General features: G+C 37.7%; 2 protein-coding genes and 1 long non-coding RNA gene across 15 annotated transcripts in view; 2 read left to right on the top strand and 1 right to left on the bottom strand.

The window, feature by feature from the left end:
• Positions 1 to 26390, top strand: part of LOC104939516 (B-cell receptor CD22) — a 509789-nt gene that overhangs the window by 479414 nt on the left and 3985 nt on the right. For 10 of the 13 annotated variants that reach the window (XM_027283228.1, XM_027283224.1, XM_027283222.1 and 7 more), the window contains 3 exons: positions 7072 to 7335; positions 16648 to 16908; positions 17199 to 17317. In XM_027283228.1, the coding sequence (XP_027139029.1) occupies positions 7072 to 7335; positions 16648 to 16908; positions 17199 to 17317 (644 nt within the window). Of the gene's footprint in view, positions 1 to 7071; positions 7336 to 8695; positions 8790 to 8896; positions 8958 to 9067; positions 9832 to 16647; positions 16909 to 17198; positions 17460 to 18707; positions 18799 to 18900; positions 18962 to 20130; positions 20307 to 20505; positions 21577 to 26390 lie in introns of those variants that run through there. The other 3 variants (XM_027283226.1, XM_027283233.1, XM_027283227.1) reach the window with 3 other exon arrangements.
• LOC113746654 (uncharacterized) lies at positions 682 to 2065 on the bottom strand. Its single transcript, XR_003463022.1, has 3 exons — positions 1760 to 2065; positions 1310 to 1573; positions 682 to 731 (listed from the first exon to the last, which is right to left on the bottom strand). It is a non-coding gene; the product is annotated as an uncharacterized LOC113746654 (long non-coding RNA).
• LOC113746652 (uncharacterized) lies at positions 21683 to 26363 on the top strand. The gene is made up of 8 exons (XM_027283237.1): positions 21683 to 21928; positions 22679 to 23026; positions 23498 to 23722; positions 23928 to 24278; positions 24573 to 24794; positions 25231 to 25587; positions 25849 to 26123; positions 26226 to 26363. Exons 1-7 carry the CDS (start codon positions 21859 to 21861, stop codon positions 26094 to 26096), a joined length of 1821 nt encoding a protein of 606 aa, XP_027139038.1. The 5' UTR covers positions 21683 to 21858; the 3' UTR covers positions 26097 to 26123; positions 26226 to 26363.

Raw genomic sequence — 26390 nt, 5'->3', positions numbered from 1 at the left:
GTGCTTTTATTCTGAAAAGGCTTCCTATTGAGTGGACCTCAAACTCTGCTTTGATAAATGACCCTAAAGAATCTAAATGGACCGAATGGAGATTTACAGCTAAAATGTAAGTTCAGGTCCTCTTCAGGAAAAACTGTGTCTGTGCATCTAAAGAAATACAGAATTGAACATAAATTAATTCATAACAGTAATCTAAAAGAAGTTTGACGGAGAAAACAAAAGAGCGCTGACTAAACTGGTGGATTTTAATTGTTTTACCTCGTCCACAGACTCAGGAGAAGAAGAGGAATGAGCAGCAAGAACATCACAGTCAGCCTGATGATATTTATTATTATCGGTGAAGTCCCTAGAAATAGAGATACATATGTGATATACCTCACTGGTAGGATTAGACTGGTACATCACTTTTACCAGGTGACACTGTCTGTTAAGTCTGTGTGTGTGTGTGTAGGTGAATGTGGATAACTGACCTGCCACAACAATCAGATGTAAGGTGGAGTTATGACGTCCTCTTCTGTTCTGGGCTTCACAGTAATAATTCCCACTGTGTTCAGGTCTGGAGTCAGTGATGGTGAAGATCTGTCCTGATGCTTTTGGTGAGTCTTCATTCTCTTTGTACCAGGTGTAATTAGCTGCTGGGTTAGCATCACTACTACAGGTCAGAGTCACTGAACTGTTCTCCACTATCTCAGCAGAGGGACTCACTGACACAGAGGGAAGCCTTGGAGCATCTGGAAATGATCAAATATATGCATGTTTTGTTAAATGAATAATGTGTGAGTGGAAGTATATGAATCACTAAAGGTGGTCTTGTGACTGGCAGCAGACAGAAATTTAGAAAGCACATTATGTTATTTATTTATTTTTTAAATTATTAATATATTTTAACAAAACCCTTCCTGCAAAAAAGTTTCCATATTGTAAAATCCAGCACGTAATTTTTTTTCCATCAAAATGTAGCAAAACAAACTAGTATATAAAGAGGATTTCAAGGAGACAGGGTTTGTAACAGGACAGAAGTCTTTGGCCACACTAGATGTATTTTTATGTGTGGGAGCATCTGAAACTTTAGAGGTTTGTTTTCTGGATTACTGATGGTTTGAGTCCCCTGAACATCTGTGCAGATCAGAGAGCCAATTGTAAATAAAACTGCCTTAACATCATTTACTGTAGCTGCTCAGTGAACTACAGCAGCAGACTGTGAATGTGAAACAGGCAGAGCTGAAGAAAGTGCATGATCAGCAAAACACATAACTGGATCATAAAGCTTTAAAAAGTTGCATGATGCATTTTTAAATGAACTACTCACATTTGACATCAAGAGAGATGTATTTAGATAAGTACATCAGATGTCTCATAGTACAGTAATACTCTCCAGAGTCAGAGGACTGGATGGATCTGAAGACGAGCTGTCTTTCTTTACTGAGAGGATGAAGGTCTGGATCTCCATTCTCCTTGTACCAGACATAATGAACTGCTGGGTTAGCATCACTGCTACAGGTCAGAGTCACTGAACTGTTCTCCACTATCTCAGCAGAGGGACTCACTGACACAGGCTCAAACCTCGGAACATCTGGAGGAGAAAACATGAACACATTTAACATTTTGTTTTAATTTGTATGTTAAGTGTGATTAAGTTTAATGTGATAAAAAGAGAATGAGAGATAATGATGCAGCATGTCTATATGAGTTATATCCAGTTAACATACAGTACTACATCAGTTGGTGTTATGTTAGTGCAAGAAGTAAGTAAACTCACACAGTGGAGGAGAGCGGGACTTCTCATATCCTTCTACAGCACATGAATATCTGTCTGCAGGATCAAAGTGGCCTGAATAAGATTTAGATGTTTGTCCCTGAATGTTTTGTTCATTCTTGTACCAGATGTAGCGACGATGACCAGGTAGACGACAACTGCTCTGACAAGTCAGCTCTGCCTGGTTATACGACTTGTAGACCTTTAATGTGTTTATCTGCACCTGGAGAGCTGAACATGTGAATAAGGAAGAGAAGACTTCATTTCACACATATAAACATAAATAAATTAACACAGATGCAAGTACACTCCATAAAATGTTGAACACTTGGACGGCAATTCATAATTACTAAAATGAAAATGTTACCTGTGACAGACAAAGTGACTCCAGGTGAACCAAAATATTTCCCTGTTGCATGGTTTGTTATGAATCTGAACTTGTACTCAGCTGAGTCGCTCTCTCTCAGTTCTGTGATTCTCAGAGTGCACTTGTTGTTATGACAGATATTCTGCACACGACCTAAATACTCTGAGTCTGTTCTCAAATTCACAAAAACATTATTACTCCATTTTGTAAACCAGAATGCTTCCTGAACTGAGCCATAGATTCTGGTTGGATATCTGTATGTGCAGATCATTTCCACTGTTGATCCTTTTAAGGCACAGATCTCAGTAGAAGTGTAATTCACTCCCCAGCCATCCTGACCCTGTACCACTGTAACACAGAGCACACGAGGAGTCATGATCAAAATGAATAACAAGTCAGTAACAACAATAGTTAATTCAATAATTAACATAATTTGGGTGGAAAGGGAATTGGGATACTATTAAAAATCTTCAGCTATGAGACAATGTTCCTAATCTTGTATCTGTCCAACCAGAACTGAACTGGAAAATATAATTTCAGGTGTGTAGCAACCAATAATGTAAAAGCATGCCAATAATGGAATAACATGCCAATAATGTAATATTTTACAAACATTTTTGCGATAGAAGAGAAGAACAGTAGAACATAAAATGCTCTTTTTCTAAATAAAATCAGGGTGAACAAAGAAATACAGACATCACACTCAGAGCAAAGAAGAGTGGAAGATGTACACACTTTCTATAGTTCATCTCTGTGTGCACTGAGACAGGACATCATCCAGTCTGAAGGTGCAGTGAAGTGAACAGTATTGGACCTGTGACCTTTAATGCAGTTTACTGACCGGGATAAGACATTTTCATTACTACTGAGTCTGTGCTTTTCTTAGTCAGGTCTCTCTGTTCACTCTGAGGTCAGGCTGCTGCTGAAGTGTGAAAACCACACATGTATGCAGAACACCGAAGACAAAAGACGGAAAACTTTACAGTGATCAAATTAGCTGCAGATAGAACCTTCACTTTGAGACTACAGTCCTTTCAAAAACTTAAAAGTAACTGATCTGATCCATTTATTTCCAGAGATTCTCATCTTTTAACGCAGTGAATGTAACTGTAGATGTACAGTACCTGACACAGAGAGAAGGAAGACAACAAATCCACTCGCTGCTGCAGTTAAACTCATAGCTGCTCCTCTCATCTCTCTGTGAGGCTTCAGAGATGATCAAACATGTCAGCAGATAAAATAAGAAGTACACAGGAGGTAAACAAAGAAGTACACAGGAGGTAAACAGTATCAGTCACATCAATAACAATTCCACTTAAATTGAAGAGGGACGTCATTTCTAATGGTAACTTCCGTCTGTGGTCAATAAACTGAAGTAAAGTACCGGTAGAAAGACAACATTTCCTTCCTCTTTAGATTATTAATATACACGATGAGCCAAATGCCAGCAAACGCCCACATTACATCACACATCACTGTGCCACTGAAGTCACGTCCATTTATTTGATACAAAATGTTCTCACAATGTTATGTTCTGCTATTATCTATGTGTAAATCTGATGATCAGCAGTTTGATCCCCAGCACCTCCAGTCTGCATGTCCTTGGGCAAGATATTGAACCCCAAATTAGGGCAATGGACTTCATGTTGAGTTGGTTTAATGAGGATGTGGACTACATGGATGACTTGCATAACCAGAATAATAGGAGAGTTATCATCTCAACGTCGCCTTACAAAGTCAGAGAAAGAAACACCTCTCTTTGGTGTTTGACAAGGTCCTGTGGTGGAAAAGAATGAAAGGAAAATTTGCTTCTAACATAGTCATAACAAGAGTGGAAGAAAATGACAATTTAAAGATATTAACAGTACAGTGAACAATGTTGCTTTCACCAAGCCAGATTTGGTCTGCAAAATGAATCACACACTATTGGATAGCCATCATTACAATTTTCTGTGTCAGCAGTGGAGGTCCACAAAAGGAACGTATCAGAAAAAACAAACTCTGACTTTGAGATCAAACAGAAAATCTAAAGAACAAAAACATCCCAGACATAAGGAGTCAAAATGTCCAACAGTTCATCAGTGCTGAAGACAGGAAATCAAGGAAGGGGTGCACAGCGACACTAGTGACACTATTCACTATTCAATTCCTCACAACTTTAAACATCTGACTTCATTCTTTTCACTTGAGTGCTTTTGTGGAATGATGAGCATATTAAAAGATCAAGCCTGTTGAATAACACTCAGAAAAGTGTCAACTGAAAGATATACAAGAAGAGATCATCAGAGCTGTGATCCACATTTAACCTTTTCTGTTAAACAAATATTTCACAGCCAAAATGTTTTTTGTTTTTTTTTCATTCCTTGTGCAAACTGTTACGTCAAAAGTAGAACATCTGTGCACACAGTTTATTCAACCGGAAACCTAAACAAGCCAAAGTCAACACTTCCTAATCACTATAACATTATTGTGTGTTCATACCAGATCATACTAGTACCCATGAACCAATTGCCATGTTTGCAAAGCAACACAACTTTACTGTGATGTGGGCGTTTACTGGTACTGGCATCACCATGTATGTTAATAATCTAAAGAGGAAGGAAATGTTGTCTTTTACCAGCCTGATACCCGTCTTCTGTTTATTGAACACAGAGGGAAGTCACCGTTAGAAACGTCGTCCCTCTTCAATGTAAGTAGAATTGTTATTGATGTGACTGATACTGTTTATTATTTTATCTTATTTTATCTGCTGACATGTTTGATCGTCTCTGAAGCCTCACAGAGAGATGAGAGGAGCAGCTATGAGTTTAACTGCAGCAGCGAGTGGATTTGTTGTCTTCCTCCTCTCTGTGTCAGGTACTGTACATCTACAGCTACATTCACTGCGTTAAAAGATGAGAATCTCTGGAAATAAATGGATCAGAGTTTTTGTTTGTTTTTCTGTGACTTGTAATGGATATCTGGAAGATCTTGTATTGTGTTAATCAGCGTCTTATGCTCTTGTCTTGCATAAAGTAGCTGTGTGCTAAGCTCTTTTACATGCTGCAAACTGAGAATATTGCAGGTTTTACTCAGAGCTGTTCCCTTCTCACCCTGTGAAAACCTGTTAATTTCATCTAAATCTGACAATGGTTGTAGTTGCACCAGCTCATGTGTAAGACAATTACGTTTCAGTCTGCAGCTACTATTATCACAGTGAGGTTTTCTGGCTTTTCTCTTATCGTTATAGGCTGGATTTAGTTGCTGCAAATGCTTTCATGCCTCTCAGTGTTCTGCTTTTCTTTGTTTTTAAACTCAGCAGCAGCCTGATCACAAAGTGAACCGAGAGAAGTGATTAAGAAAAGCACAGACTCTCTAATAATTGATATTTCTCCTCTTATCCTGGTTGTTAAACTGCATTTTATGTTCTACTGTTCTTCTCTTCTGTCGCAGAAAGTCTTGTAAAATGATTTTTTAATTAATCTTTGATGAGAATTTTTCTATGTCCCACCAAAGAGAAAATATGACACCTGAAATTATATTTTCCAGTTCAGTTCTGGTTGGACAGATACAAGATTAGGAACATTGTCTGATAGCTGAAGATTTTTAAAAGTATCCCAATTCCCTTACCCCAAAATAATGTTAATAGTATGATGTATTTTGATGAATTAACTATTGTTGTTCATGTGCTCTGTGTTACAGTGATACAGGGTCAGAATGACTGGAGAGTGACTTACACTTCTACTGAGATCTGTGCCTTAAAAGGATCAACAGTGGACATGAACTGCATATACACATATCCAACCACAATCTATGGCCCAGTTCAGAAAACATTCTGGTTTACAAAATCGAGTAATAATGTTTTTGTGAATTTGAAAACAGACTCAGAGTATTCAGGTCGTGTGCAGTACATCTGTGATAACAACAAGTGCACTTTGAGAATCACAGACCTGAGAGAGAGCGACTCAGCTGAGTACAAGTTCAGAATCATAACAAACCATCCATTAGGGAAATATTTTAGTTCACCTGGAGTCACTTTGTCTGTCACAGGTAACATTTTCATTTGAGTAATTATGAATTGCCTTCCAAGTGTTCAACATTTTATGGAGTGTACTTGCATCTGTGTGTTTATTTATATTTATATTTATATTTATATTTATATTTATATTTATATATGTGTGAAATGAAGTCTTCTCTTCCTTATTCACATGTTCAGCTCTCCAGGTGCAGATAAACACATTAAAGGTCTACAAGTCGTATAACCAGGCAGAGCTGACTTGTCAGAGCAGTTGTCGTCTACCTGGTCATCGTCGCTACATCTGGTACAAGAATGGACAAAACATTCAGGGACAAACATTTAAATCTTGTTTAGTCTTCTTTGATCCTGCAGACAGATATTCATGTGCTGTAGAAGGATATGAGAAGTCCCGCTCTCCTCCACTGTGTGAGTTTACTTACTTCTTGCACTAACATAACACCAACTGATGTAGCCTTTAATTTTGTAAAGCACTGCATGTAACTCAGTTCTATTTTGTAATTTATTGTCAAATGGGATCAAAACCAAATCATTGGCCCATATACTGACCTAGAGGCCCAATTATTTATCATCACGTGACTCTTGTCATTATGTATTTTAGAGTTTGCAAATTCTTTTGATCACAAAAGTATTCTGGACATCATCATAGAAAATGCTTGATTATCTGATCTTGTATTTTAGTTGACATGTTTCTGAGTGAATTCATGATTCAGCAATCTTGATCCTTTAATTTCAATGCAAAACACTTTGTTGTCCAGGTCCAGGTTTTAACTCACAGTTTTTTATTATTGTTATTTTTTTTTAAACACAACTGAAAAGAATGAAGCTGTTTATATTTTGTCGTTAGTTTAAAGCTGAACTAGTTTGGTATTTCTGATGCGTAACATACAAATTAAAACAAAATGTTAAATGTGTTCATGTTTTCTCCTTCAGATGCTCCAAAGCTTCCCTCTGTGTCAGTGAGTCCCTCTGCTGAGATAGTGGAGAACAGTTCAGTGACTCTGACCTGTAGCAGTGATGCTAACCCAGCAGCTAATTACACCTGGTACAAGAAGAATGGAGATCCAGACCCTCAACCTCTCAGTAAAGAAGCAGAGCTCGTCTTCAGATCCATCCAGTCCTCTGACTCTGGAGAGTATTACTGTACTACAGGAAATCGAACTTTCTTTTCTAAATACATCTCTCTTGATGTCAAATGTGAGTATTTAATTTAAAAATGCATCATACAACTTTTTAAAGTTTTATGATCCAGTTATGTGTTTTGCAGATCATGCACGTTCTTCAGCTCTGCCTGTTTCACATTCACAGTCTGCTGCTGTCGTTCACTGAGCAGCTACAGTAAATGATGTTAAGGCAGTTTTATTTACAATTGGCTCTCTGATCTGCACAGATGTTCAGGGGATTCAAACCATCAGTAATCCAGAAAACAAACCTCTAAAGTTTCAGATGCTCCCACACATAAAAATACATCTAGTGTGGCCAAAGACTTCTGTCCTGTTACAAACCCTGTCTCCTTGAAATCCTCTTTATATACTAGTTTGTTTTGCTACATTTTGATGGAAAAAAAAACACATGCTGGATTTTGGCTCTCTGATCTGCACAGATGTTCAGGGGACTCAAACCATCAGTAATCCAGAAAACAAACCTCTAAAGTTTCAGATGCTCCCACACATAAATATACAGCCAAGATCCAATATGACCAAAGATTTCTGCTCTGTTACAAACTCTGTCTCCTTGAAATCCTCTTTATATACTAGTTTGTTCTGGTGCTACAAAACATGTAGCACAGAAATCTATCATCTTTTATTTGATCTCCTCCAGATGCTCCAAAGCTTCCCTCTGTGTCAGTGAGTCCCTCTGCTGAGATAGTGGAGAACAGTTCAGTGACTCTGACCTGTAGCAGTGATGCTAACCCAGCAGCTAAATACACCTGGTACAAGGAGAATGAAAACTCACCAAAAGCATCAGGACAGATCTTCACCATCACTGACTTCAGACCTGAACACAGTGGGAAATATTACTGTGAAGCCCAGAACAGAAGAGGACGTCACAACTCCACCTTACATCTGATTGTTGTGGCAGGTAAATTTCTGCATTACTTTCAGTTTGACTTTAAGTGCATGCTTTTTAATCTCTTTTTAACCGAATCTCAAAGTAGAGTCACATTCTGAAACTATTGGGGTTTTGTGGCGATTATTTCTGCTGTTTGCAGAGTTTACTATCCTTTTAGATTCATTAGATCTTGACCACCATTGTGCCTAAAACTGTCTTTCCAAACAGCCAACGTGAGATTTCTTCGCAATGCAGCTGTCATACCCTATGAGCTCAACAATAGAGTGTGTTTAAATAATGAGGTACAGCACAGACTCTTGAGATGTTTCAGGACATAAGTAGCTGGTTTTGAGACTGAAAAAAAGAAGAATTTTTTTTTATTCATTTCATGCACATATGCACCATGGTGCTGGACGTTATTTTGAGTGTTTTATCACTGGGATTATTCATCCAAACATGCTCTAACACCCTAATTAATGGTTTTCTTTTGATCTACATTTATCAGCGTCGATGGGAGCAGGAGGGAAAGCAGCTGCTGCTGGAACAATCGCTGTTGTTCTCCTGGCTATCCTCTCCCTCTCTGTCTTCCTGTGGATCAGGTGAGCACTTCTTTTTCACTGATTCACTGAATGTTAAATCACTGAAAGTCAGTTTGTCAGAACTAAAACATTCAATAATTTATGTTTGAATTATTTCTCCTAAAAAGAAAAAAGAGGGCTTCTGAAGAATCTTCTGAGGCTGAAGAGAGACCAGGCAACGGGGGACAGGTGAGAATAGTTACGTATATTATTTCAGAAGAAAAGAAAACCATTCTGCTGAGTCACTCACTGTCTTTAAGTGCTTCAAGAAATTATTTTCTGTGTATGTACCTGATCAGGGACAACTGGAGGAGCAGACTGACCTTCAGTACGCTGCCATCCAATTCTCCAACAACCAGGCAGATTCTCTGTACTCCAACATGGGAGCAGCTCATCCCCTCAGACACATGGAGCAACAAGCAGTTGTTGAGTACGCTGCGGTCAAATTTAACAGTAAATAAGTATTCATTTATAAGCTATATTTCTCAGAATTGTCCTCTCCAAGAATGAACCACAGAGGCATCATGAAAGCTTGATAAATGTACAGACAGCTTGTTTTTTTAGTGTGCACGGGCGAGCAGTGTGTAGAATTCTGTTGCGTAGTTGCAGTGGTGTAGACCAAATGACCAAATGCTAAAGGCAGCCAATGTTTACGTCAATTCTGGGCTACTGTAGAAACATGACAACAAATATTGTGAGTCACGAATGAAAGATAAGACGCTGGCAACAAAAAACAGGAAGTGAGGCTGAGGTTGTGGTGTCTGCATGTCAGTGAGTCAATGACAGAACACGTGTATTGCCACAGCTGTAGTCTTGCTCTTTGCGTTGTCATCGACGTGAAACCACATCATTGCTGCATCAGAGTTGCGCTAATGGATTTCTACATTTCTTTTGTACAAAATACTTCTCATTTCAATTGTATTACATTCTTTCAAATCTTAACACGTAACATGTTGCTGCTTAACTTGTATATTATCACACTTGATCAGTATTTTAATATTTAATCCAGATGTATGGATTTTTAACAGATAACAGATTTTGTCCTAGAAAAGAAAAATAAAACAATATAACAATTAATAAGACTGCATCATGACTTTTTTTTCTGCCTGTAGTACATCTCCTGATCACCTGATGCACGTCTCATGGTGTAAAGGCAGTTTTGTGATGCTCAGTTGAGCACCACTGACTCTGTTTTAAGTTTTATCTGCTGTTTGTTTCATCATGCATTTAAACATCTAATTCTTATTCAGGCCACTTTGATCCTGCAGACAGATATTCATGTGCTGTAGAAGGAAATGAGAAGTCCCGCTCTCCTCCAGTGTGTGAGTCTTGTACTAACATACCGCCATCTGGTGGAGAATTTTAGTTACTGCACTGTACCATGACTACCTGTTTCTTTATTATGGGTGACACTAATTGACTTGTATTTTGTAACAGTAGTAGCACACTTTTATAGATGTTACATTTTCTTCAGCTTCCACAAAAAATGCAGCTTTTCCTTTTTCTTTCTGTCTCTGTGAGGATGAAATGAGTCACAGTGTGATCGTTTGTTATGATTTTGGATGTCGTTGAAGATGCACAGACACAGTTTTTCCTGAAGAGGACCTGAACTTACATTTCAGCTGTAAATCTCTCATTCGGTCCATTCGTCAGTGATCCATGCAGAGTAGGTCGAAGCCTACTCAATGTGAAGCCTTTTCAGAATAAAAGCACATTATGATAGCTTTTACAATGGTCGAATTAAGAGCCTTTTTCTTTTCTTTTCTTTTCTTTTTAAGATAAAACAAGTTGTTTTGAAGAGTTTCTTGCAATGTGTCAAAATGTTGGTCACCGGAATCAGTGAAAATTAAATAAAATAAAAATCTGGACCTCTAATGTTTCATGAATTAAATGTCCAAGAAAACAAGTTGAAATGCATAAATGCTTTTATAATAAAATGTGACAATATCATGTACCAATTCAAATATGATGTAACAATCAATGATGGAAGGTAAAACGTCGTTTCAGGTTCATGATTCAGCATCTCTGATGTTTTACTGCCCTCTAGTGGAAACCTAAGTGTTGCACAATCAGGCGTCATCAATGAGAGCTCCCGTCACAGTTGGCTGTGAAGGGTCAGTTCACTCAAATTAGAAAAAAAGACATATCTTCTCTCTTGACCCCACTGGTATATATCCATCCAGATACTGTTTGTTTTATTTTGCTTCATACTGTAAAGTTTGAAAACTACATGTGTTTTTATCCCAGTTTAAAGGGAGAGCATCTGTACACACAGTTTATCCGTCTAAACCACCTCAACAAGCCAAAGTCATTCAAACTCTTCTTTACCTGCATCATTATATCACTATTATGTGTCCATACCAGATCATACCAGTCCTCTTGATCATGTCGTGTGTTACATGTTCATTTTTGGTTCACACTAACAGGCATGTCTCATGGTTCACCAGCCCAATCCATCCCTGTTTCTTCACTGTTCTGTATCAATAACATTTTGTAATGCACAATTTTACATAATAAGAAATAAACACTGTGCTCAGCAAGTCATTTTTGTATCTAAACTGCTGCAGTACATAAGAAATTTGAAATTTGTGTTTTATGTTTTTGAATTGTCATTTCTTCTGTCAGCGGGATGTTTGGTAGTGATATTCTTTCTTTGTAATGTAAAGTTTGTACTGTGATGTGGGTGTTTACTAGCATTTGGCTCATCGTGTATGTTAATTATCAAAAGAGGAAGGAAATCTTGTCTTTTCACAGCCTGCTATCCGTCGTCTGCTTACTAAGGACAGAGGAAAGGCATTGGTAAAGACTTCTATCTTCATTGTAAGTAGGATTGTTAATTGATGTGACTGATACTGTTTACCTCCTGTGTACTTCTTATTTTATCTGCTGACATGTTTGATCGTCTCAGAAGCCTCACAGAGAGATGAGAGGAGCAGCTATGAGTTTAACTGGATTTGTTGTCTTCCTTCTCTCTGTGTCACGTACTGCACATCTACAGTTACATTCACTGCGTTAAAGATGAGAATCTGGGACCATGTAGGACATGCAGAAATAAATGGCTCAGACTTGTGTGGAGGGCACATTTCCAAATAATTATTTAGTGTACAATTATCCAGATGTTAATTAATTTTATTCTTATATAGCTTTTATTTGTTTTCATGTCAGTTGGAATGAATATATATCATTATTTATAATATTATATAATATCTTGTAGTGTGTTCACCAAGGTCTTTGTTCTCATCTTCTACATAAAGTAGCTGTGTGTTAAGCTGTTTTACATATTGTAAATTGAGAATATTGTGGGTTTTATTCAGAACTGTTCCCTCCTCACCCTTTGGAAACCTGTTGGCCTGTTAATCTGATCTAAATCTGACCTTGGTTGTAGAAATATCAGCTCTTGTGTCGAACAACTTGTTTCTATCAGCAGCTACTTTTATCACAGTTAGGTTTTCTAGATTTGTCTTACCTTTATATCATAGCTGCTGCAATGTCTTAGTATTCTTTTTTTATCAGTGGTTTTCACACCTACCTCAGCAGCAGCCCGACCACAGAGCAGACACACAACACTGACTAAGAAAAGCACAGACAGAAGACAGATGTCTCTCTAAACTAAAACAAAAGAGAAGAGATCAAGAAAAGCACAAACGCTATAATAATGAATATTTCATCCTTTTATCCTGGTCAGTAAACTGCATTAAAGGTCACAGGTCCAATATTGTTCACTTCACTGCACCTTCAGACTGGATGATGTCCTGTCTCAGTGCACACAGAGATGAACTGTAGAAAGTGTGTACATCTTCCACTCTTCTTTTGCTCTGACTGTGACTTCTGCATTTCTGTGTTCACCCTGGTTTCACTTAGAAAAAAAAACATTTCAAAAGTTAAGACGTGTTAGTATGAAGAGGAAAAGGAGGTTAAACAACAACTCTGAGTATTTTAGTTTGTTTTTAAAATGTCAAAATTATTTTTCGTTATTTATTTCTATTTATTATTATTTTCTTTTGGTTTGGAGGACTTTTTATTGGTACATAGGATTAACTTTTCAGACATGTTGATGACAATTTTATATATTGTATGTTCTGTTGTATTGTTTTGTTTGTTTGTTGAAATAATATTTAGAATGTCTAGTTTATCCCAATCCCATAAATATATTATAAGTTAATCTAAGTCTTCTGCTGTGTGTCTTCATGCATACATAATGAAAAGAGGAAGTTGGGTTTATTTTTAACAACTTGTCTTCTGGCTGCTGCTTTCAGACCACATAGAAAAGATGTCTATTCAAGACAACCTCCTTCCACATTAGGAAGAAGTGCTCTTGATGTGACTGATTTACTTCTCGTACTACTACAAATGGTACTACTACTTCAACTCTTGTATATCTTTGACCTGCAGACGTGTTTTATTGTCTCTGAAGTCACAAAGAGAGATGAGAGGAGCAGCTATGAGTTTAACTGCAGCAGTGGGTGGATCTATTGTCCTTCTCCTCACCATGACAGGTACTATATATCCACATTTATGTTACAGGTATTTACACTAAGTCAGGGCAACCTAAAGTGAGTGGGTGTCTCCAGTTTGTTAGTACACAGTGGTTTGTGGATTTTCAGAGAATGTCTCTGCATCTACGTATTCATACTGACAATTGAAGTGCAGTGTACAGTAAGGGTAGTAGGGGAGAAAAAAATAATTCTTGGATGTGCAGTGATAATATTGAATGATTTATGGAGGCAACAAACGTCACATGCAGACATTTTTATGAGAAAGAAGAAACATTTTGGGGAGGAGGGGGAAAGTAATGCAAATCAGCAGGTGCTTCTGCTGCTTCATTTTGTTAATTAAAGTGTCACACAGTGCAATCTAACTCCAGTAATGTGTAGTATGTCTGACTTTTTCATTTTAAAGTTTAAAGTCTTTTTTATTTTATTTATCTCAGACTGTTATTCCCTTTCAGCCTTCAAATTTTCAATATTTTGACTATAGTGAACATGTTAAATCAGTGTGTAAGCTTTAATAACAAGATAGCGTATATATATCATTATTTTGACTTAAAATGTTTTCACTCAACAGCACTGATTTTGGTTTTAATATTTATTATTTATTTAGATTCTTTTTCTCTCGATGTACCTGATTTCTGGTGTGCTCTGTGTTACAGTGGTACAGGCTCACAATGGCTGGGGAGTGACTTACACTCCTACTAAGATCTTTGCCTTAAAAGGATCAACAGTGGAAATGATCTGCACATACACATATCCAACCAGAATGAATATCAAAGTTGAGGAAACATTCTGGTTTACAAAATCGAGTAATAATGTTTATGTGGATTTGAGAACAGACCCAGAGTATTCAGGTCGTGTGCAGTACATCTGTGATAACAACAAGTGCACTCTGAGAATCACAGACCTGAGAGAGAGCGACTCAGCTGAGTTCAAGTTCAGATTCATAACAAACCATGCAACAGGGAAATATTCTGGTTCACCTGGAGTCACTTTGTCTGTCACAGGTAACATTTTTATTTGGATATTTATGTTCCAAGTGTTCAGCATCTTTAAGAGTTTACTTGCATCTGTGTGTTTATATATGTGTGTATGCTGACATTTCAGTCTAAAATGAAGACTTCTGTTCTTATTCACATGTTCAGCTCTCCAGGTGCAGGTGAACACAACAGATAAGTCGTATAACCAGGCAGAGCTGACGTGTCAGAGCAGTTGTCTTTTATCTGGTCATCGTCGCTACATCTGGTACAAGAATGAAGAAAAAATTCAGGGACAAACATCTAAATCTTGTTCAGTCTTCTTTGATCCTGCAGACAGATATTCATGTGCTGTAGAAGGATATGAGAAGTCCCACTCTCCTCCAGTGTGTGAGTTTACTTACAGTCTTGTACTAACATACCGCCATCTGGCGGAGAATTTTAGTTACTGCACTGTACCATGACTGTTTCTTGAATATGGGTGACAATACGTGATTTACATTTTGTGGCTAACCCACAATCTGTGTGGTTGTGTGTCCAGTCAGCTTCATGAATAACGTTCGAGTCTCACTCTGAGACAACTTAAGGAACCAGTCCTCCAGCAGGTTTATGTAAAAAGAATATATGCAACGCTGTCCTCTGATGTTATAATTCTGATTTTGTGTTGATGGCCTGTGTTTCAGCTGTGAAGGATCACTGGGATGTGACTTACACGTCTACTCAGATCTGTGCTTTCAAACAATCAACAGTGGACATGAGCTGCACATACAGATATCCAGCCAGAATGGATGGCCGTAAAACAGAAATTAAGGAAAAATTCTGGTTTACGAAAGCGGGTGATAATAATTTTTACAATAATCTGACAACAGACTCAGAGTATTCAGGTCGTGTGCAGTATATCTGTGATAACAACAAGTGCACTCTGAGAATCACAAACCTTAGAGAGAGCGACGCGGCTGAGTACAAGTTCAGATTCACAACAAACCATGCAACAGGGAAATATACTGGTTCACCTGGAGTCACTTTGTCTGTCACAGGTAACATTTTCACTGGAAATGTTTAACAAATAGAAAAAATGAATATCAACATGTGTGTATGTGTTCACGTTGACAGCTGATTCTAAACATGAACATTTCTGTTTATTCATCACAGAGCCTCAGTTCCACATACATGTGAGGAGATCATCAGTCAACCAGTATGTTAACTGGACAGAGCTGACATGTCACACCACTTGTCAGCTGCCTGATCATTCGTCCTACATCTGGTACAATAATGGACAGAAACTTGAAGGACAAGATAGGGGAAAAAAATACTTTCACCCAAACACAATAAATCCTGCAGACAAGTATTCCTGTGCTGTATATGGATTGGGGTCTTTCACCTCTCTTCAAGTGTGTGAGTTTACTTCTCTTTATTTATTTATTTATTTATTTATTTATTTATTTATTTATTTATTTTTTTACCTTTTCTATATTTTAAATGTATTTTCATAATCATGAAACATTTATTCTGATCAACTGGAGTCATGTACAAAATACACCACAAGCCATGCACACTCTTCAGAATCTTTACAACCACAGAAAGTTTATTTATACAAGACAAATAAATTCAACAACTGAAAGTATAACAGTAACTATGACAACAGAGAGGAAAACAAATGTAGAAAATAATAAATAAGTCTTTCTTATCCTTCCCCACCACTGCATGAAAGACATTCAGCAACAGCTCCAGGATCAGCACTCTGGACAGCTACAATAAACACAATAATTCTCATTTTAAAGTTAATGTATGTTCATATCTCCTCCAGATGCTCCAAAGCTTCCCTCTGTGTCAGTGAGTCCCTCTGCTGAGATAGTGGAGAACAGTTCAGTGACTCTGACCTGTAGCAGTGATGCTAACCCAGCAGCTAATTACACCTGGTACAAGAAGAATGGAGATCCAGACCCTCAACCTCTCAGTAAAGAAGCAGAGCTCGTCTTCAGATCCATCCAGTCCTCTGACTCTGGAGAGTATTACTGTACAGCTGAGAACGAGCTGGGGAGGAGGACATCTGAATCCATCTCTGTTAATGTGAAATGTGAGTAAAATACAGGCTACAAAATATAGAGATATTAAATCTGCCAAATTATTCAACGAGAGTCTGCATTACAAACTGGGCTATGAGGATTGAAAGAAAAAAGATGCTTTAGGAAGCAGGGGTGTCTCAACAATGATTCATCCATCTAAATCTAAATTGCTCGAGTATTCCTTTAACCCATTAAAACGATTTGGCCTGCTCTATTTTTACAGTCTGCTGTTGTAGATCACTGAGCAGCTGCAGTAGATTTAGACCACCTTGATCACATCATTCCATGTCTGTAACAACTACTACAGTAATTCATTATCAACTGATAATATTTTATATTCATACAGATCCTCCAAGGCTTCCCTCCGTGTCAGTGAGTCCCTCTGCTGAGATAGTGGAGAACAGTTCAGTGACTCTGAGCTGTAGCAGTGACGCTAACCCAGCAGCTAAATACACCTGGTACAAGGAGAAGCAAAAGGTGTTTCAAGGGCCAGAAGGACATTATAATTTCATGTCCATCAGCCCTGAGGACACAGGGAACTACACCTGCAAGTCTGAGAACCAATATGGAAAGAACAGCTCTTCAGTGCTATTTATAGATGTTCAGTGTAAGTCACATTTTATTTTTCACGATACACATGTCCTTTCAAGTCATGCCACCGCCACTGGAACTCTACTTGTAAACATTTCATCAGCCAAACTCAGATCAATGCCTACTTCATTACATTAACAGAAAACATATAAAGCATAGCACTTTGCCAGCATACCTTCCTGTCCTTATTTTAAGTCTAAAATATGTCACAATGAAAACAGATAAAACAGATTGCACAGTCTCTTGGGTGAGGGTGTTGGTGGTGAGTCATTCATAGATTTTCTCTCTGTGTATATTCTGCTTCAGATCCTCCAAAGCTTCCCTCTGTGTCAGTGAGTCCCTCTGCTGAGATACTGGAGGGCAGTTCAGTGACTCTGACCTGTAGCAGTGATGCTAACCCAGCAGCTAAATACACCTGGTACAAAGAGAATGAAGACTCACCAAAAGCATCAGGACAGATCTTCACCATCACTGACATAACACCTGAACACAGTGGGAATTATTACTGTGAAGCCCAGAACAGAAGAGGACGTCATAACTCTACTTTACATTTGACTGTTGTAGCAGGTCAGTTTTTCAGTTCACTTGTCATGCGAGTGGGGGAGTTAAGGGATGGCAATTAAATGATGCCCTATGCTATGAGTTAAACCCTCCACCTGAAACTCTTTGGTTTCCGGTGAGAAGTAACAGCTGGTGATTCCTTGTGTATTGGAGGGAGCGCATGGTATCCCCAAAGTTTAGAATTAAATTTCCAAAGACACAAATCACTCTAAAAAGAAGAAGAAGAAGCAGAAGAAGACATGGTGACATCACTAAAAAATAAGTCGGTTGAGGCAAGAAACAACAGCAGACAATCAGACTTGATTATAAAGTGACTCAGATTAGCCAGATTCATTTTCATAAGAAAACTAAAAGTAATATTGACTGACTTCCTGGTTTCAGTTTGGCCTACAGTACTTACTGTAACTCACATAGTTCCCCCCGCACAATTAGAGATTACTGACAGTTGGGTCACTTTAAGTTTAAACCTCAGAATAAATTGGTTTAGATCCTGCTTTTTGAAAAGTGTTCTCTTTTTTTTTTTATATAAAAATGTGTTTATAAGTGTGTGAATCCAACATATTGCTAGATAAATTGGCCGAATTAAACAAGAATAATTATAATAGTCTATATAACACTGATTTATATACTTTGCTTCTTACCCAATGCCAACTGGGATAGACTCCCTGTGACCCTGATAAGGATAAGTGGTTACAGAAGATGGATCATGATAGGCTACCCATCAATCTTTGTGCAATCATCTAAGCAAGCTCTAGAGGCTTACATGTTATTGTAGGCCCAGTTTTAATATGCTGTGTTATTGTCTGACTGATTTTGCCCTGTCAGGACTTGTAGCAATGCCTTTGTGTTCCCAGACCTCTGCAAAAATTACAAAACTACAAAAATAAAAACCCAAGTTTAAAAGCTTTGTTTTAAAAACCTTTAAAACAGAAAGATTTGTTTACATGGGTGAGACAGAATACAAATCAGTAACTTTTTACTGAAATTAAGACTGCTTCACAATATCTGATCCACTCAATGAGCTAAAAAATGGACAAACTTGACTTAGACAATGCACATTTGTATTTAGAGGAGAAAGTTGAGATGATATCAGGGTGTCCAGAACCAGTTGTAGCCTGACCTGAACGTCTTGTATTATCTCAAAAGAACATACATGATACACGAAGAAAGAAAATTGTTTGTTATATCACTCTATCAGGCCATTGGTCCGAAACACCTGAATACACCTGAATTCACTTTTTCATTTTATCACAGTTTTTCCACTGGCATGGACATCAGCAGCCATTGGAACAACCCTTGCTGTTTTTTTGGCTGTCATATGTCTCACTGTCTTCCTACGGATAAGGTGAGTAGATCCGTTTTACTGAATCCGTTGTACATGAGGTACCTGAATATTGGACTTGTTAGCAGTCAGTTTGGCAACTAAATTATTAATACTTCTAATCAGAAAAAAGAAGACTGCCAAGCAATCTGCCGAGCCAGAAGAAAGACCAGACAACGCAGAACAGGTAAACAAGGAGAGTTAAACAATTTTCATGTAAATTCCTATGAAACCCCACTCTGACATTCACTTCATACAATACCAAACCCATGATTCATGCCTTGACTCTGTCGTTTTTCTGGAGTTATCCTCAGTTGTATTGCTGTCGTAGCACAACTGAGGAGTGGATTGTGTCCGTTCCAGTTGACCTTTAGACTGTAGATCTGCTGGCTCCAGCAGGCTGTTATTTAAAGTACACTCTTGGAGAATATTGAGACAGAGTATCAACAAGCATCCTTGGTGAAGTTCATTCTCTTCCAGTCTGTGGCCATGGTAGTCTTCTGTCAAATGGTGGATTGGCTTCTCCGGTTAGGAATGAGTTACTGCTACAAGTGAATAAATTCTGTCATATTGAGGTTGTAGTCATGACTGAGTGTTAAACAGAGGCATTATATCATCAGAACATTGGACCTTGATGAGGAAACTCTCACTTTACTGTTAATCTACTGTCAAACTCTGGGTATAGTGACTAAAAGTATGTGGTTGTAAATGTAAATGGGTAAATGAAGAGGGTGGGTTATGAGTGACTCTGACGCTGGCTGTAAATGTCCTTTGTACACATCGAACTGGCAGCAGACAAACAAGATACCGGCGGGATTGCATGAGAAAGACCTTAAGATTGACCAATAAAGAGGTCATTGCTATGGAGAAGGGATTTCAGGGATATTCAGGGACAGGAAGAAGTTAATGGATGGATGAATAAATCTAGAGGATCTATTACTATTATTACTTGAGGTGACCCAGTAGATCACCTGATGTGCTCCAAGTAGTAAGGCTGAGTCCTTACCTGTGCATGATGCACAGGTAAGTTTCCTGTCTATTTTCACCTGCAACTGAGACAAAAGATCAGGGAATGCAGTTGCACCTGCTGCTAGAATTCCACCAGACTTATTATTATAATTAGCTTTATCACTACAATTAGCAATATTTCTGTTTTAATCATAGTTGTAGTTATAATTAGTTAATTAAATACAGTCTTGGCCTGCTCTATATGGAAAATGTCATGAAATAACTTCTATTATGATTTGATGGTATGTAAATAAAATCAAATTGATGCTCTTCCAATGTCCAATGTCCAGTGATTTCAAACAGTGCTACAGAAATGTTAATTTTGTCTTGTCTTATCTATTCAATCAGACTGTGGAGCAGGATGATCTCAACTATGCCAGCATCCGCTTCTCCCACAACCAGACAGATCCTGTGTACTACAACATCAGACAAGCTGGACCCCGCAGACAAAGGGAAGAAGAGGAAGAGGAAGAAGAGGTTGATTACACTGATATCAACTTTAAAAGTGCTGGTGCTACCCCGAGGTGAGTAGCTGTTCTCTGATTATTATGATTAAAATATCAAAACGACATGCTTAGTAATAGAATACTTGTAGTATTTAATTTTAGCACTTTTATGGCTGTCGCAACTTTTTGATATGGTTACATTTTTACATTTTGCTATCCCCTTTAGAAACTTGTATTAGTTAATAACATATCTTCATCATCCCCTTTTTTCTCTCAGAACCAGAGGTCCAGACCCGGGAGAGGATCCAGCTACACTGTATAGTACAGTCAACAACCGTATTGAATGCAAGAGGAATTTTTAGTCTGTTTTTTTTTTTGGTTGTTTTGATTTTTTCATGTGGGGCAGCATGAGTCTAAGGATGCCAAATTCAGTCCGTCGGTTGGTCCACAACTTTGGTCTGAACAACCACTTGATTGATTGTTATAATTATTTGTACCAGCATTCATTGTCCTCAGGGGATAAATCCTACTGACTTTGGTGAACCTTGGACTATAACCCTCGGATGCAATCTCATAAAATGTGGTACAAATATCCATGGTGCCTTAAGTATAAATCCTGATAACTTTGGAGGTTTGTTGACTTTTGATCTGTCTCAACTACTATTGAATGGATGTCCATGACATCTGGTACTGACATTCATATTCCCCACAGGATAACTTAAAATTACTTTTTTTAAGTTTCAAATGTTTTTTTTTTTAATGACAAAGCATCAGATCTGTGAAATGAATGACAGTCCTATGAGGTTCAGCTTTATGCTAAACTAACATGCTTTAGAAATATGAAAGTTGATATATAAAACTGGGGTACTGGAGATAAACATATGTTGGCCTAGTTGTATTTTCATACTGTTGTCACTAGATGTTATTCAAGAGCCATATTTCTCTGACTGAAATCACTTCCACAATTTTCTGCCCTCCTTTGCTTTAAGCCAGTTTCAAAAATGGAAAATGTGACTATAGCATTACCATCACAGCTCATTTGAATGTTCTGTCTTGCATTATGTTGTATACTAATAGTTATAAAAAAGAACCAAGTGAGACAACACAGTACATCGCTGTAATATTACTGCGAATTGCTTTGAATTGACAGCAACTACATATGATTATTACAATAGAACTTTGGTTGGTTACTGTAGAAATACAGTACAATACTGTTTTAAGTGTAAATTTTCATTTACATTGCTATAAAATGATTGTATACTTCTGTAAAAAATGATAAGCTTTCTAACTCTCTCCTTGATATTGAGAATAAACTGAATCTTTTCTTGAAATGTAAAACCTTAAATAACAAAAAAACAAGTCTTGGTCTCTCTCTCTCTGTTTTAAATAGATTACCTTAAATATATTTTGGAAAGAACCATTTACTGACATCTGGTTCACCATGCATATTAATAATGTAAAGAGGAAGGAAGTCTGTTCTATTTAAACCACCTGCTTTCTGTCTCTTGCTTAAGCTCTTAACCGCAGAGGATTGTCACAGTTCAAGACAACTTCTTTCTGTGTCGTAGTAAGTGACTAATACATGTCTTGTGTACATTCATTACTTTTTTGTCACTGAGGCCACACAGAGATGAGAGGAGTTACGAGTTTAACATCAGCAGGACTCAGTGCATTTGTTGTCTTCCTTCTCTACTGGCCAGGTAATGTATATCCACATTTACACTGTAGGAAATCTAGTTCACTTATTCAGAGCAGTCTTAAGTGGGATTAAGAAGATATTCCAAAATAAATCCCAAAATGACCAAATCATTGCTCTGCTTAAGCCTTTGTTTTCTATTTAATTATTTATTATTATATTTAGCAATAGTAGGTTTATTGTGGTGAGTCCTCAGATCTGTTTGTTGTTTTCACGCTGTATCCTTTCACCTGCCTTTCAAAGTAGTTTGATTTAATATGTATATTATTTGTCAGATGGGTGTGGGTATGAAAAAAGCAATCTAATCTTAGATCAAATTTAACAGTCCAGAAGTCTTCTGGTCATGGCTCTTCTGCTCCTTTGTAAATAGAAAATGCCAAATTTGGACTTGTGTACTTGAAATTGAAACTTCCAAGGACTGGAGGAAGCAGCACTTTGCAATTGGGTTCTTGCTCTGCGGATGATTACATCCAAACATTGAAAATGTAGTAAACTTTGATCCTGTTTGGCTTGATTATCTAAATCTGACAAGTGTTTTCATCACCTGACAAAATACCATATTCAAACAAACTACATGTTTACATCACAATTTTGTATTATTGCCTCTCAGTGAGATAATGTGAGAAATTTTATTTGATGTTTAAGTTTAATTTTTTTCAGTTGTAGCATGTTCACATACAGATGCACCAACACAAAATATTGTTGTTTGATGTTTTGAATCCGACTGTGGTTTCCACTGTGCTCTGTGTTACAGTGGTACAAGGTAAAAATGACTGGGGAGTGACTTACACTCCTACTGAGATCTGTGCAGTAAAAGGATCAACAGTGGAAATGAGCTGCACATACACATACCCAAGAACAAAACCTGCTAATATAGTACAAAGATTATGGTTTGCTAGAGTACGCTATAGTGAACCCATGGATCTGATAACAGACTCAGAATATGCAGGTCGTGTGAAGTACATCTGTGGGGACAACAACTGCACTCTGAGAATCTCAGACGTGAGAGAGAGCGACTCAGCTGAGTACAAGTTCAGATTCACAACAAACCTACATGACTGGAAATATACTGGTTCACCTGGAGTCACTTTGTCTGTCACAGGTAATGTTTTTATTTAAACACTTTGCTTTTTTTTCAAATATTCGAGATCAACAAAATGACATGGGTTGATGAAGCTAAGCTTTAAGATCCAGTTACAAATGACACAGGTTAAATGTGAACTTTTGGTCACATGATAGCATGTGGTCATATATTGTGGGAAGACTGTAGCCCCTGTTATAGTTCAAGCATGGCCGCTGAGCTGTCTCGGACTGGTTTTGGTCTGATGTACAGACAGCTGTGACTGAAGCCTTCAGGTGTCTATGAATGGCAGCATCTCTTTGTCTTGCTCAGTTTATTATCATGCAACCTAAAGATCACATTTTGGTCATGTCATGACAATTAAGCCAGCTCTGTTTGCTGAATGAAGACCAGTAAGTGTGACTGAAAGCTCTGTAATGTTGTTGAGACTAGATTATATATACATTGTGTTTAAAATGTATATATATTTCTGCTGCTTCTTCACAAATCCAGATGTACAGGTGAAGGTGACTGAATCAATAACCCATCAGGGTTTTTCTAGGGCAAAGCTGAAGTGTCACAGCAGTTGTCGCCTACCTGACAGTTTTTCTTACATCTGGTACAAGAGTGAACAGAAAATTCAAGAAGAAACAGCTTCATATTCAGGGCCCGTTCATCCTGCAGACAGCTATTCCTGTGCTGTCAGAGGACATGAGGATTTCCCCCCGTATTCAATATGTGAGTTTACGTCACAGTCGAACAAACAGAACAGCAACTGGTGGAACATTTAACTTATTGCACTATCCAAAGACATATAAATATCTATAATCTCACTTCTCACTTCTATATTAACATATCTCTTTTTTTCACTTCTGCTACCAGTATTACTGCTGTGAAAGATGCAGCTGTAACAGTTCTGTTTAAAAAAGGTTTTATCTTTCAGGTGTTGGTGGTCGATCCTGTAACAGTGTGGCGTACTCTCACAGAAGCATATGTGCTTTCAAAGGCTCATCAGTGAAAATGTATTGTATGTACAACAGTTATGAACCTATCACATCAAAATTCTGGTTCAGTCCTGAACATAGTGATCAGTGGCAAAGCCCGTCACAGCCTGAGGACCTTAGTGAAGACTCCACGTATGCAGGTCGGGTTCAGGTCGATGCGTGGGTAAAATACTCCACTCTGATCATCAGTGACCTGAGAGAGAGTGATTCAGCTCAGTATCGCTTCAAATTCAAAACATCAAGCTTTGAATGGAGGAGTATTTTACCTGGTACAACTCTGACTGTCACAGGTACTGATGAAAACAAACTGATGTAATATATACTGTATCAACACATTCTTTTACAGTACAGATGTAATATATACTGTATCAACACATTCTTTTACAGTACAGAGCATGATTTTGTGTACTTACCCCGTTAAATGTTAAATTTAGGATAGTTAGAAATGCTCCATATTACTAAACATGAATTTGAAAATATGAAAATGTATGAACTGTGTGTATCTGTAATTTTGACTTTGTGTGTGTACCTGTGATCCTAATATTTAATAGAGAATATTAAATATATCTTTTGTTTCTCTGAAGAGCCGGATCTGCAGGTGCTGGTTGTGAGACCTTCACGTTCTTCCTGGGCAGAATTGAACTGTCACAGCAGATGTCATGTACCTTATCATTCTTCCTACGTATGGTACAAGAATGGACAGATGGTTAATAAAAAATCATCATATTATTCAGTTTACTTTTCTCCTGTAGACAGCTATTCCTGTGCTGTCAGTGGACACGAGGATTTCCCGTCCCCTTCAGTGTGTGAGTTTACCCCACAGTCTCCCTCTGACATCTCGCTAATGCACCGTGACAATTTTAGACTTATATTTACCACATTATTGAAAAACTGAAGAGCTTACATTTAAAAATGTAACATAACAAGCCTTGGATGGATCTGGTAATAAAGTCCTAAAACAATAACTATCGTAGAATTTCGCTAACTATCTGTTCTTATATCTATCTATTAACTGCTATTAGCTTTTCTTGCTCATTTTGTCAACCAGCCTCTCTTGACTCCAATTTTTACAGCACATGCAAGTCAAGAGTCAATCACAAGTCCAAAAAAGTAACTTACATAGTGTATATTTATATTTAAAAAATGTTCCTCGGACAAAGAACAGTATCAGATTCACTCTCTGTTCTCTAATTTCCCTTTTTGCTAAATATGGATATGCAATAAAAATATTTTATCTTTCAGGTGTCGATGGTCAAAACTGCAACAGAGTCACGTACACTGACAGAAGCATCTGTGCCTCCAAAGGTTCATCAGTGGACATTTCTTGCACGTACAACAGTTACAAAGATCATGTTGAATCAAAATTCTGGTTCAGTCCTGAACGTAGTGATCAGTGGCAGAGCCCGTCACAGCCTGAGGACCTTAGTGAAGACTCCCTGTATGCAGGTCGTGTTCAGGTCCTTGAAACAGAGAGAGGACGCTCCACTCTGAGAATCAGAGACCTGAGAGAGAGTGATTCAGCTCAGTATCACTTCAAATTCAAAACACCATGGTTTGAATGGAGGAGTATTTTACCTGGCACAACTCTGACTGTCACAGGTACCGATGAACACAAACTGATATTCACAACAGCACAATAAAAAATTAAACTAAACGTTATTCATAACAATTATGAAATCATTTGTTGTATTTTTACATGTAGCAGTTTTTTAAATTTTTTTTATTTGTGGTATTAATCATTTTAGTACCTGATGTCTCAAAGTAATAATAAACTGTAAGATTATCATATGGATGCATTTTTTTAAATTTTTTTTTTTACTGTTAAGCAGTGACAGTGTATCTTCTTCCTCATATAACCAGTTCTTCAGGTGCAGGTGACCAGAGTGACAGCCTACCAATCTTATATCTATGCAGAGCTGAGGTGTCACAATAGCTGTGGTTCAGCAGGTCGTCCTTCCTACGTCTGGTTCAAGAATGGACAGAAAATCATGAAGGAGGAAAATTCTTTTTATAAAGGACAAATTTATGATGGAGACTTCATCTCTTGTGCTTTGAAAGGACATGAGAATTACAGCTCTCCCTCAGTGTGTGAGTTTACTCGTGGGTAAAATTTCTGTCCAGCAAAACAATATGAGGTGCCCATGAAGGAATCAACATCTCCTTTTAATTTTGTATATAATATTTGCTTTGTCACCTGTTATTTATTTATTTATCTATTTATTCGTTTTTTGCTTCAGATGCTCCAAAGGTTCCCTCTGTGTTACTGAGTCCTCCTGGTGAAATCATGGAGAACAGTTCAGTGACTCTGACCTGTAGCAGCGATGCTTACTCAGCAGTTCATTATACCTGGTACAAGAAGAATGGAGATCCAGACCCTCAACCTCTCAGTAAAGAAGCAGAGC

Source organism: Larimichthys crocea, chromosome X (genome assembly GCF_000972845.2).
Source record: "Larimichthys crocea isolate SSNF chromosome X, L_crocea_2.0, whole genome shotgun sequence".
NCBI classification, from domain to species: domain Eukaryota; kingdom Metazoa; phylum Chordata; class Actinopteri; family Sciaenidae; genus Larimichthys; species Larimichthys crocea.
The sequence above is the reverse complement of the archived record's forward strand: the minus strand, read 5'-3'. Positions and strand labels throughout refer to the sequence as shown.

What these genes read in the sequence shown, in the direction of transcription:
- LOC113746652 (XM_027283237.1), top strand. Translation starts at nt 21,859, where the DNA reads ATGAGAGGAGTTACGAGTTTAACATCAGCAGGACTCAGTGCATTTGTT. An exon ending in TTTCCCCCCGTATTCAATAT is followed by an intron (nt 23,723 to 23,927) that starts GTGAGTTTACGT and finishes TTTATCTTTCAG; the next exon opens with GTGTTGGTGGTCGATCCTGT. An exon ending in TTTCCCGTCCCCTTCAGTGT is followed by an intron (nt 24,795 to 25,230) that starts GTGAGTTTACCC and finishes TTTATCTTTCAG; the next exon opens with GTGTCGATGGTCAAAACTGC.